This window comes from Elephas maximus, chromosome 13 (genome assembly GCF_024166365.1).
Source record: "Elephas maximus indicus isolate mEleMax1 chromosome 13, mEleMax1 primary haplotype, whole genome shotgun sequence".
NCBI classification, from domain to species: Eukaryota; Metazoa; Chordata; class Mammalia; order Proboscidea; family Elephantidae; genus Elephas; species Elephas maximus.
This window is the reverse complement of record NC_064831.1, coordinates 49,228,803-49,241,172: the sequence shown is the minus strand read 5'-3', so window position 1 is coordinate 49,241,172 and position 12,370 is coordinate 49,228,803. Positions and strand designations below refer to the sequence as shown.

General features: G+C 43.6%; 1 protein-coding gene across 1 annotated transcript in view; it reads left to right on the top strand.

Moving 5' to 3' along the window:
* MYO1E (myosin IE) overlaps positions 1 to 6,282 on the top strand; it is a 211,114-nt gene extending 204,832 nt beyond the window's left edge. The window contains exons 27-28 of the mRNA XM_049905947.1: positions 1,322 to 1,491; positions 5,194 to 6,282. Coding sequence (XP_049761904.1) covers positions 1,322 to 1,491; positions 5,194 to 5,270 — 247 coding nt within the window. The 3' untranslated portion in view covers positions 5,271 to 6,282. The remainder of the gene's footprint in view (positions 1 to 1,321; positions 1,492 to 5,193) is intronic.
* The last annotated feature ends 6,088 nt before the right edge of the window (positions 6,283 to 12,370 follow it).

Sequence of the window (12,370 nt, the reverse complement as noted above, 5' to 3'; positions counted from 1 at the left end):
TGAAGATCCTTAGTAAATAATTATTTCAGATGTAAGTTTAAAGAGCTCATTCAGTAGAAATGAGTTACAGTTGTCTGCCTCTGCCAGTGTGCGGTGGCTTGAGGCAGCACAGAACGTAAAAAGAATAAACTTGAAAGCGAGAAGACCTGGGTTAGGGTCCTGGTTCTGGAGACATTTTTGACTGGGGCAGGGGGTGCCACTGCCATCTGTGGGTGGAAGCGAGAGATGCTGCTGAATGTCCTACAGTGAATAGGACAGCCCCCAACAAAGAGTTACGCTGCCCACGGCACTAATGGCGCAGACGTGAGAAGCTCTGCTCTAGGTAGACCCTTGCACAAGAATATCCACAGCAACCTTTTTTCGTAATAGTGGAAAACTGGAATCCCCAAGTGGCCATCCACAGTGGCCTGGATAAGCAACTTGTGACGTCAATACAATGGAATTGTTTAAAGACACGAGAATGAGCTCCTGCTGTATGCGTCCACACGGGTACATCTCAGAACTGCAGAGTGGGTGACAGAAGACTACGTAGTGTGGTTCCTTTTATGTAGTTTAGAAAAACAGGCAAACTCAGTGTATTGTTTAGGAATATTTACACGTGTGGTAAAGCTATAAAGGAAAGTAGGACATTATTAACACAAAATGCGGGGTAGTGGTGGTTTCTGGCGGGAAATACAAACGGGGAGAGGTGGCTTCAGGCTTCTGTGGCACTGGCAGAAGTTCTACTTCCAAAGCTGGGGGTTTATTTGTACACACACACACATCCTTTATAAACTTTTGTATGAATTTGTGTCTTTTCTACATTTCCTTCTATGCAGTGGAAATGACAATAATGACAGCAGTTAAGTGTTTATTAAAGGAGCCCTGGTGGCACAATGGTTAAGTGTTCAAGCCACTAACTGGAAGGTCGGCAGTTTGAACCCATCCAGTGGCTCCCTAAGAGAAAGACCCGAAAACCTGCTTCTGTAAAGATTACAGCCAAGAAAGCCCTTTGGGGCAGTTCTATTCTGTCACGTGGGGTCACCATGAGTTGGAATTGACTTGATGGTACCCAACAACCACAGCATTTATTAAGCGCTATGAGTCAGGATTGACTCGATGGCAACTAACAACAACGTGTGCTTTTACAATGACTTTGTCAGGGAGGGTATTTTTGTTCTTGGAGAAAATTTAGGGAGTGAATCCTGGGCCACTAGCTGCCAAGGGTGGAGCTGGATTTGAACTTGAGTGGGCTGATGCTGGCCCCGAGCTCCTAAACACCACTCAGTGCTGCTGCCTCCCACTGGTTCCCATGTCTCATCCATCTCCCTTCTCTCCACAGTGTCCGGAGACAAACCACCAGTCGGCCTCCCCCAGCAGGGGGCAGACCCAAGCCCCAGCCCAAGCCTAAGCCTCAGGTGCCCCAGTGCAAGGCTCTGTATGCCTATGATGCTCAGGACACAGATGAACTCAGCTTCAATGCCAATGATATTATCGATATTATCAAAGAAGGTAAGCATGTGGCTAGATGACTGGGACACCCTCCCAAAGGGCACACAATAGCTTTCCTATAAGAACTAGTTCAAATGTGACTTCATGAGCTCCTCTAACTGAACTTTGCAGAGGTAGGCTTCAGTCTCAGTTTGATCAGGGCTCCAGCTTCATTTTTTATTGCTTCTATCAGCTCTGACCTCTTCTTCGTATCTGCTTCCTCTTCATGCTGTTTTACCTCATGGTAGCAAAATGGCTGCAGCAATATCAGACAAACAGACCAAAGCGTGTCTGAAATCTGCCTTATCTCTGAAACGTCCTCTTTTGCCATTGGACAAAAGCCTTAGGTTTTACTCTGATTGGGCCAAATTAGGTTATGTGCCCATCCCTGAGCCAAGCTCTGTGTCAAGATAGTCAATGTACCCTGACTGTTTTAGATCTGGCAGTGACTACCCTGGGGAAGGGGTGACTCTATCTCACCCAAACTTCATGGCCTCCACACAATGGAGGTAGATGGAATGGGAGCTGAGGAAGCAGCCCACAATACCCATTATAAAATGGCAAGTAGGGATAAAAGTGCTTCACAGGCTTGGCTGAGTACTTTTTTAATTTGGTAGGGAAGATAAATTAGAATATAATGAGGTTATATTTTTTTTAAATGTCAAACATATGTGCTTATGGAAGCATAAAAACAAAGATAAACTCCTGCCTTAGGTGTTAGAAAAACCAGCATGGTGGGAATGCCATTTGTGGTGGGAGAAGGGGGCGGGGGGTAGATAGGAGGAGAGACAGCAAGCAGAGCCTAGAAGGAACAGGTCATTTTAGGAAAACGAGCGGACCCTCCGCCAAGGTGCAGGATCCCCAGGGAGATGTTGTGGGAGGTCAAGCTAGAAGCGGCCTGGTCTTGGAGGGCCCTGAGCATCAGGCTCAAGAGAACTGGTAAAGACAGTGGGGAGCCGTGGAGGTAAGGACCATAGAGCAAGGACAGCATGAGTGGACAGTGGTTCTCGGCAAGTTCAGCTTTCTGGAAGAGATGGCCAAGCCACCATCCGAAGTACAGCAATTGGTCTGTCTTTGCTGGAGTGACAGAGCAAGGAGAGTGAGGACGAGGAAGAGGAGATGGAATGTGTGGCTATTCACCTCCATGGAAAGGGGGGTGAGGATGGTTGCACAACTTGAAGAATGTGGTCTATGTCACTGAATTGTACATGCAGAAACTGTTGAGTGGGTGTATGTTCTCCTGCATATATTTTCAGCAACAAAAAATAAATTATTAAAAAAAAGATAATTCCTAGAATTGTGCTTTTAGCAGGTTCCCTCGTCATGTGAGTCTGCCCCGAGGAGAATTCTGGGTCCCTGCACCAAGCCTTTCTAAATGGCCTCTGAGTCTTATTTTTATCTCGTTTAACCATTTAGTTTTCTACAAGTTTTATTATTTTAAGCCATTTAACATCATCCTTCTTCAAAGGTGTGAGAATAAAAACGAGTGTTGAAAATAAACTTTACTGAACAAAAAATAGGATTTTTATCATCAACCTTGTTCAGCAAAAATATTGGAAATGGGCTGGTAATGGGGTTGGCTAAATAAGCTTGTTGTATCCATTTGGTGGACTTTGATGTAAAGTTTTTTTATTAAAAATAATGAGGCATGTTGGCATGTTGTCTAAAGGGTACAGCGTTTCTGTTTGAGATGATTAAAAAAAGATGATCCGGAACTAGCTAGTGCTGAAGGTTACACAACAGTGTACGTGTACACGCAAATGGGTAAAATGGCCAGTTTGATGTTATGTATATTCTACCACAATTTTAAAAATGGCAAATGTGAGACAGAATAGATTATAACTTAAAAAAAAAAAAAATCCAAAAATTAGTGTATTTACTGACATGGAAAGGTATTCATGAAGAAAAGGAAAAAGTTTGCCTATAGATTGTGGAGTATAGTTTTGTTTTGTAAAAATATAAATACATAGAGCTGTATGTGTGTATGCATATACTCACATATGTACATGGGAATATATTAATATAAAGGAGTTCTAGGAAATGTTAAAAGTGGCCACCCTTGAGTATTGAATTTACAAGTCAGTATTACTTTTCGTTTCTCAGTATTTTCACATTTTCCTAGAAATAGCATGCACTACCTGTTTTTTTTTTTTTACCAGGTATAATTAAAACACTTACATATTTGTGTAAAATGTGGAGTCCTAGAAGTTATCAAACATGCTGGCTATAATTTAAGCAGTGTGGTATGAGTGCAGGAATATATGTCTAGATAAACGAAAATAGAACAGAATCCAGAAACAGACCTATGTATATATAGACACTTAATATATGATAAATGTGACCTTTGAAATCAGAGGAAAAAGAAAACTACTTTTCATTTTGAAAAGAAAATAAAATCGATCTCTACCTCATATACAAAATAAATACCAGGTAAATGAAATATCTAAAAATAACTGAATCATATTCTTGAAAGGAAACCCATAATATTATATTAATCTTTGGATGAGAAAAGCCTTCCTTATGCAAAACATAAAAAACCATACAGGATCGAAACTCATTAAAAGGTGCAGTTGAAATCTTCTTCTGCATGGTGAAAAGCCAAAGGAGCAGACAGATGAGGAGAAAATATTTTACACGTGTAATTAGCTCCTTGCCATGAGTAACAAGAAGACATACAGTCCAGTCCAGCAGTGGGCAAAAGGCTACTGAGGCAATGCAAAGAAAAACCTCCCTAATAATCAGTGTGACACGAAGTAAGCCATGTCACCTCTTATGATGCTGGCAAAGAATAAACCAAACCCTCGGAGCCAGATGGTTTTCAGAAATGGGAGCAGTTAAGAAGTTCCTAACAGTGTATATATCACATATTATGTAACAGCCCCTATGCGTGTTTACGCTCAGAGGGTGGAGGCACCATAAACAAACATCAGTTCAGGTCAAGTTCTGTCACCAAATGTGTTACGGAAAACTTTTCATTTTTAGGACTTCTGGATTTCATAATTGCAAGTAAGAGTGTGGACTATACTGCCGACGGTTGGTCAGGGAAACGGGGGCTTGTCCTCACTGTGTACTGTCGGATGGTCTTTGCGGGAGGACATTTAGCATTATTTCACGAAGTTTTAAAAGCCCCATGTCAAAACAACTACTTCAGGTTTACACTTCTCCCCTTACACCAAGATAAATTCCAAATAGATCAAATATTTAAATCTATAAAATGAACGGGACATATTAAAAGTGTAGGAGAGTTTTCTTTTTTTAATAGTATCAGAGTGGGAAAGGATTTCTAAAAATGACAGAAACCAAAAGGCCATAACAAATCAGTTGATTCAACTAATTAATTATTAAAACATCATGGACAGAGTTAATGAAGATGCAGAAGAGGCACTGACAGCTCCCAATAGAAAGAGGCAAAGGATATGAACAGGAGAACCACTAGCCCTCAAAAGAGCATGTGCCTCTGCTCAGATGCCGGGCAGCTCAGCCAGTCAGCTCCTCATGTCTGCACAGCAGGTTCTTCCTGGCAGGGAGATCTGAATGACCCGTCTGCCATAGGGAAGGGGTTACTTTTTACAGCAAATGTTTTCAGTGAAAATAAAATGAAATTTTTAAAGAATGAGGACGGTGCCAAATCTCTTTTGGCTGTGAAATAGGGCCATGGGAGCAGGATATGTTTGGAGCAGAACAGCCTTAGCTTCCATGTTCACCATCTCTGTCTCCCTGCAGATCCTTCTGGCTGGTGGACGGGTCGGTTGCGAGGCAAGCAGGGCCTGTTCCCCAACAACTACGTGACCAAGATCTGAGGCACACAGAGGCGCTGATGCACCGGGCAAAGGAGCTCCAGGCTCAGACAGGGGAGGGGACATTTGGGGGCTCCCCTTCTGATCCACCGCAAGTAATAGCTTCTCCAAGGCCTGGAGTTATTCCACACCTTCTCTGTGAAGGACACCGACAAGGCTGGGTGGGCGTGGGGAATGTCACTCCATAAATGATCCTAAAAGGTTGACTGTTCCTAGGAACCCAGGAGAGCAAAACCACCACCCGCCAAGATTTATTTATTGTATTTAAGCCTGGTGAGAGGATGAACGAGGGCCACTCAGACTTGTTGGCTTCTAGCGAATCAGCAACCTCCAGGCCCAGGGAAAGGCGTGGGGGGTGGGGGGGAGGCCGCTGACAAGTGCCTTTAGCTGAAGAGCACATTTCTTATGTCCTTCTTTTCCTTCCCTGACACATTCCTCTCTGTCAGCTGCCTTCAGGGAGGACCCTCGCTCTGCAGGCATGGCTCATCGAGGGGGCACTTCCTGTGAAATGCCAAGGGCAGGCACGGCCTGCTGAGCCCCCAGATGCAGAGAGCGCTGGTTTACTCCTTGTCAGGATCATCAGGGGCTGCCGGGCTGGGGGCTGGGCTGTCAGCCTTGTTTTCTCGGGATCTTCAACTGGAATGTGGCTGGCCCATGTTTGTTTTGTTTTTAATGCTGTACCTATTCCAAGAAGGATCTCTTTTTTTTTTTTCCTGAGCTGTACATTTATAAAAACAGATCATATACTGTATATACAAAAATCTCAAGATGGTAGAAACATGTATGAATGTACTAAGTAGTATTCCACTGTACTTATTCATAAGGTAGGTTTTATTACAAGACTCACAGCAGGTACTTACAAATGTGCACTATTTCTGTTCAGCTATAGAATCAGTGTTACTGCTTCCTAGCTCAGCCCCTGCAAACCCTTCTCAGCTCTTGCCTGTTAGGTAATTTTCCTCTGCCCCCCTCTGGGTCCCTCTCTCCTAAATAAATAAAGGATTTTGTGAACTGCCTTGTTCCTCCATGACGTTTATTGCAGTAATAGGGAAAAGTTGGAAACTATGTAAGGTCCACAATACAGTTTGTAGTACGCTGTAACTTCTCTACCTCTCCTCCCAGCTGCCACAGGTTACTGGAAAATTAGGGTTTGACCAGCATACACCTGAGTATTCCCAAATCCCTGGAAAAAAATTATTGGATTACATACAAGAAAAAAAAGAAAATATATATATATGTATATATATAAATATCCAACTTGGGAACAAAGACAAACCATTTCATTTTCCTGTGTTTTATACCTCAAGAATAGAGAGGAGACTTCATTGCAATAACTATAAAAAATAGTGTTTAACATATACTTCAGTTCCAACTGATGACTAGTTAAATTAAAAGATGGAGAAAAATAAAGCCATGATATGATAAAACAAGGAAACTAATAGTCTCTTTGTTTTACAAAGTCCTTTCACCTTCCCGGACTTATTGAAAGTGGAAGGAAGAAAGAACAGGAATTCAGACTGAGGAGTCTCCTTCTCCGCCCTGGATCCTACCCCCTCAGCACCCAGGTGCTTTCTCAAGGGATGAGCATGAGATCCCCTCTCCTTGCAACACAACCCCCTGGCTGGCTACCATGGGCTCCCCCCATCACCTCCTAAGTCATTCCTGGCAGATTTTAACTTAATGATGGAATTTGGACTTGTGTGTAACTGGCAATCGTCAGGCTTTGGGTGACAACACAGGAACCAATTTAAACATCCCCACAAGCAGCAGGTAGAATGCAAATCCTGAAGTTCACAGATAAAACCCTGCCCTGCACTCTGTGCCAGGCATCAGGTGGCGTTCATGTTGTTGAATAGGTGAGAGAATTCACGTTTATGCAGGGAGAAGGCTTAGATCCAAGTGGCAATGCCGAAATTCTGGAATTGTCCATTAAAAATAAAAATTTGGAGATACACATTGCAGCGACTGCAACAATGGGCTCAAACATAGCAACAATTAGGTTATTGTGAGGATGGCACAGGAGTGGGCAGCTTTCTGTTCTGTTGTGCATAGGGTTGCTATGAGTTGGAATTGACTCCACACCTAACAACAACATTCTGAAACTTATCACTGTGTATATAGAGATTGTAAATGGGGCTACTGAAAAAAAAAAAAAATCTGTAGTAGATTTTTTTTTTCCTTTTATCCCCTAATTAAAAAATGCATTTTTCTCCTTCTGGGGCCTTAAAAGTCATTAACTTGGCTTTCCTCTAGCCCCTGGATCTAGCCAGGCATGTCATTTGTTCACTGCTCCATGGGAGAACATGAAGAAGATTGTGGGGGCCATTCCTGCCTTCTGGGATCAGAACTTGCCATTGTGTTTGGGATGAGGGGTGTTCATCTGCACACACAATCCATACGCATAGCAGTATAAAGAAGCAGTAGATCAGCCAAAGGTTTAAAGTCACCAAGAATCAAGTGAGCCAGCTTGAACAGGGACCCTAGGGCACAGGTGTTCAAACCTTAGTTGTAGGTCAGCAGTTCTGAAACTCTGTGGCCTCAGAACCCCTTTACAGTAACTCTGAGAACCCCACAGAACTTGGCTTATGTTGTTTATATACCCATTGCCGTCAAGTCAATTCCAACTCATGGTGACCCTATAGCACAGAGTAGAACTGCCCCATAGAGTTTCCAAGGAATGCCTGGAGGATTCGAACTGCTGACCTTTTGGTTAGTATCCTTAGCACTTAACCACTATGCCACCAGGGTTGGTTATAGCTGTCAATATCTGCCATGTTAGAAATTAAACACTTTTAAAGCACAAGGATACACATTCAGTTAACTGCAGAGTGATGTTCTATGTGCTGTAGCCTCGTGAAGGTTCCACCATGAATTGCTGAGACAAAGTGAAAAAAAGGCAAATAACATCCTTTGTAGCTTTGACCTCACAGACTCCTCAGTCTCCAGGGCCCCTAAGGTTCACCAGACCACCATTTATAAACCGAAGGTAACTGCTGAGGAACGAGAGGGGTGGCAGGGAGGATAAAACTGGCTCCCTCAACCCAGTATATAAAAGGGCACCTGCCCTACAAGTCTGAGACACAGTTGGGAAGCACAAAGGAGCCTTTTTTATGAGGTTGTCCTCCCCATAAGGGTGCAAACCCCAAAGTATTGTCAAGCCTGACTCCCCACCATCACTGCATCCACCCCCGTGGAGGAGGAGAGGACCAGGAGTGCAGTTTCCTTTCTAAGGATGTTCCCTGAAATTGCACACATCATGTCTACTCATCCTACAGGCAGGAACTTAGTCACGTGGCCTCCAACTGTAAGGGGGGGTGGGAGTCTCTGGTTAACATCCTAGGAAGAAGAGGGCATGGATGTTGGCTGAGCACAGTCAGCTCAGTAAGCAGTTTAGGCAGCTTACACAGGGCAGTAGGGAAGAGGGCTTAGTCCTCGGAGTCCTGGTTCTTTGCAGGCAGTGATACTCCCAAGAACAAGTGAGAGACAATATGGATGTGCATTTATTAGATTTACCAACTCCACCACTTGCCCCAGAGTATGCATTATACATAATCTAGATTCCTTCCCTCTGTGGCTCCCTCCCACACCTTCCCTGATGGAGCTAGCCAGGCTAAGTCTAGTTTTCCTCTAGTCACTAGTACTTCTTTTACAGAAGGGCAGGTTTCAAGGCAGTCAGGAGAAGAGCGTACAGTGTGTCTTCAGTGGAGATCCCAGCTCTTGTTCCTGTCACCCCTCACTTTTGTGGCCAAAAGCAGGAACCTTTTTTAGAGTTGCCCCCTTTCCCCCTGTTTTGCCTCTTGCCTGAGGCCTAGATGACCTTCGGTCCCACCTTAGTAACCGGCTTTGAGTTCTACCAGCGAATCTTGGAGCCTTTCCTTCCTACCGTATGGTACCTTCCCCTCTGAGTACCCCTCTAATCAATATTGCCCGATCTAAAATCTATGCTTTGCTGATGAGAAGACTGGCTTATATGGTTCATTAACTTGCCCAAGGTCACCCAGCTCTTAAGTGGGGAAGCCATGATTTGGACCCTGATCTGACTCCAAGGCTCATACTTCTAATCATTTTGTTTACAATTCAACAATTATTTAGGAGTTTGCTAATCAGACTAATGTATCATCGTTTAAGCTAATATCTTTCAAAAAAAAAAAAACAAATAGAACTCAACAAACAGATTTGTACACCCTTTGATGGGCAAGAGCTGAGTTTAATATGTCTTTGAATCTCCTGAGCACATCTCTTTCTAGATCACCACCCTTCTTCTTAGAATGACAGCAGCTAATTTTGAAGAGGAGCCCTGGTGGCACAGCGGTTAAGTGTTTAGCTGCTAACCCAAAGGTCAGGGTTCAAATCCACCAGCCACTCTGCAGGAGAAAGATATGGCAGTCAGCTTCCCTAAAGATTACAGCCTTGGAACCTATGGGGGCAGTTTTACTCTGTCCAATAGTGTCACGATGAGTCAGAATTGACTCAACGGCAATGGTAAGGAGCTCTGGTGGTTATTAAGCACTCAGCTGCTAACTTAAAGACTGGCAGTTCAAACCCACTAGCCATTCTGCAGGAGAAAGATGTGGCAGTCTGCTTCTGTAAAGATTATAGCCTTCGACAGCTCCTGTCCGGAGGCAAGATGAGAAGGCAGAAAGGGACAGGAGCGAGTTGAATGGACACAGGAAATACAGGGTGGAAAGGAGGAGTGTCACATTATAGAGAGAGCAACTAGGGTCACATAACAATGTGTGTATAAATTTTTGCATGAGAAACTAACTTGAGCTATAAACTATCACTTAAAGCACAATTAAAAAAAAAAAAGTTACAGCTCTGGAAACCCTATGGGGCAGTTCTCTGTCCTACAGGGTTTCAATGAGTCAGAATCCACCCAATGGCAATGGGTTTTGTTTTTTTTTGCGGGGGGGAGGGGTTGAATGTTTGAGTACGTCCTTTGTGCTAGATACTGTGCTAAGTGCTTGATGTTGTTAGGTGCTGTCGAGTTGGTTCTGACTCATAGCGACCCTATATACAGCAGAACGAAACACTGCCCGGTCCTGAGCCATCCTTACAATCGTCGTTATGCTTGAGCTTATTGTTGAGGTAGACACTCCTTTTTATCCCCCTTTTAAAGATATGGAAACTGAGGCATACATGTCACGAAGCTGGTAAGTAGAATCACACCCAAGCAATCTGACTTCAGGGTTTGTGCTTTTCTATACTTGTGGTCACATCATCGCTTTTTCTAATTTCAGTGTTTCTGTGACATTATGATTTTATTTTTGCAGCTTATTTCACATTACTAAGACTTTACTTTTGGGAGTCTGCTATGGCACATAAGGAAATACCTTATGGTCTTTTTTTATGACACCCTGAAGAACTTCCCGAGTCAGGCTACTTAATATTTAACTGAGCAAATTAAAAATAAAGAAGCTATGCTTTGGAAATATGTCTACAAAACCCACCCTTTTCTTTGTGAGAAGTTGAGCTCAAATGTCCCCAGGAAACAACTTTGCTTTTCAAAGACAGGAAAACTCCCTTCACAGTCTCATTTCATTACCATTTACACAACTAAGCTGGTCTAAGTCTGCCCATGGGAACAAGGTTCACTAACTTAACAAAGGATAGTTATAAAACTTTATAAGCAATTACTAGGTGTCTTCGTTATCTGGTGTTGCCATAACAGAAATGCCACAAGTGGGTGGCTTTAACTAGCAGAAATTTATTTTCTCACAGTCCAAGAAGCTAGTAGTCTGAATTCAGGGCACCTACTCCTGGCGAAGCCTCTTGTCGGCTCTGGGGAAAGGTCTTTGTCATCAGTCATCCCCTGGTCTAGGAGCTTCTCAGCACAGGGACCGTGAGTCCAAAGCGTACACTCTGTTTCTTGGCACTTTTTTCTTGGTGGTAGTCAGGTCCCCCTCTCTCTGCTCCCTTCTCTCTCATTTTATCTCTTGTAAGGTAAAAGGTGATGCAGATCACACCCCAGGGAAACTCCCCTTATATCCAATCAGGGCTGTGACCTGAGTAAGGGTGTTGCATACCACCCTAATCCTCTTTAACATATCCTAATCTTGCCTCATTAACCACAGGCAGAGGTTAGGATTTACAACACATAGGAAAATTACATCACATCACAAAATGGAGGACAACCACACAATATTAGGAATCATCGCCTAGCCAAGTTGAAGCCTATTTTGGGGGACACAATTTAATCCATGACACTAGGTTTTCACCATATAAAGATTCCAAATTCCTCTAAATGCTCAAAACTTGCAGTTAAAGACATACTATTCAGGCGACTCTGGTCTGCCTAGAAAAAAGGTGAGATGCAAACCTTAATCAGAACCAGCTTCTCCTCCACGGGTGCAGTCACACTCAAGCCATTCCTGAATCACAGAACCGGGCACCTGCTGAGTTCACCGTCAAGCCAAGTAGAAGGCAATTTTTAGTGAACTCTAGGACAAATGAAGAGTTAACTAGATGTACTGGAAAGCTTCTCAGAGCCTTTTAGAAATCTTCCAAAGGGCTACAATGTTTCCCAACTTATTTGATCAACTCTTCTCTCAGAACACCAATGTACATTTTGTGAACCCGGTTTGGGAAGTTTTTGCTATAAGAGACTCACTTATATTTTTGGTTTTTTAAAAAGTTAGTAGTTGGAGACTCAGAAGGCATTTTCCCTTAGAAAACAATGTTAAATGTGATTATATGCCCACAGGCACAGGAAGGGCCCCACGATGTAGCTGAAAGAGCCCTGGTGGAGCACTGGTTAAAGTGCTCATCTGGTAACCAGAAGGCCGGCAGTTCAAACTCATCAGCTGCTCTGCGGGAGAAAGATGTAGCAGTTGGCTTCCTTAAAGATTTGCAGCCTTGGACACCCTATGGGGCAGTTCTACTCTGTCCTACAGGGTCGCTATAAGTCATAATCAACTCGACACACTGGGTTTGGTTAATGTAGCTGAAACGGCATGACAGGAGCTTTAACGGATGTCACAGGCTCATTCTGTTCCTCCGGCAGTGGCCCCTCAGGACAGCTATTCCTGATCTCAGCCGTGCCTTTGAGAGACCCATCATGAGGGTTACTCTGGCAGCTAGCACCCCAGGGGCTGGGTGTTCCT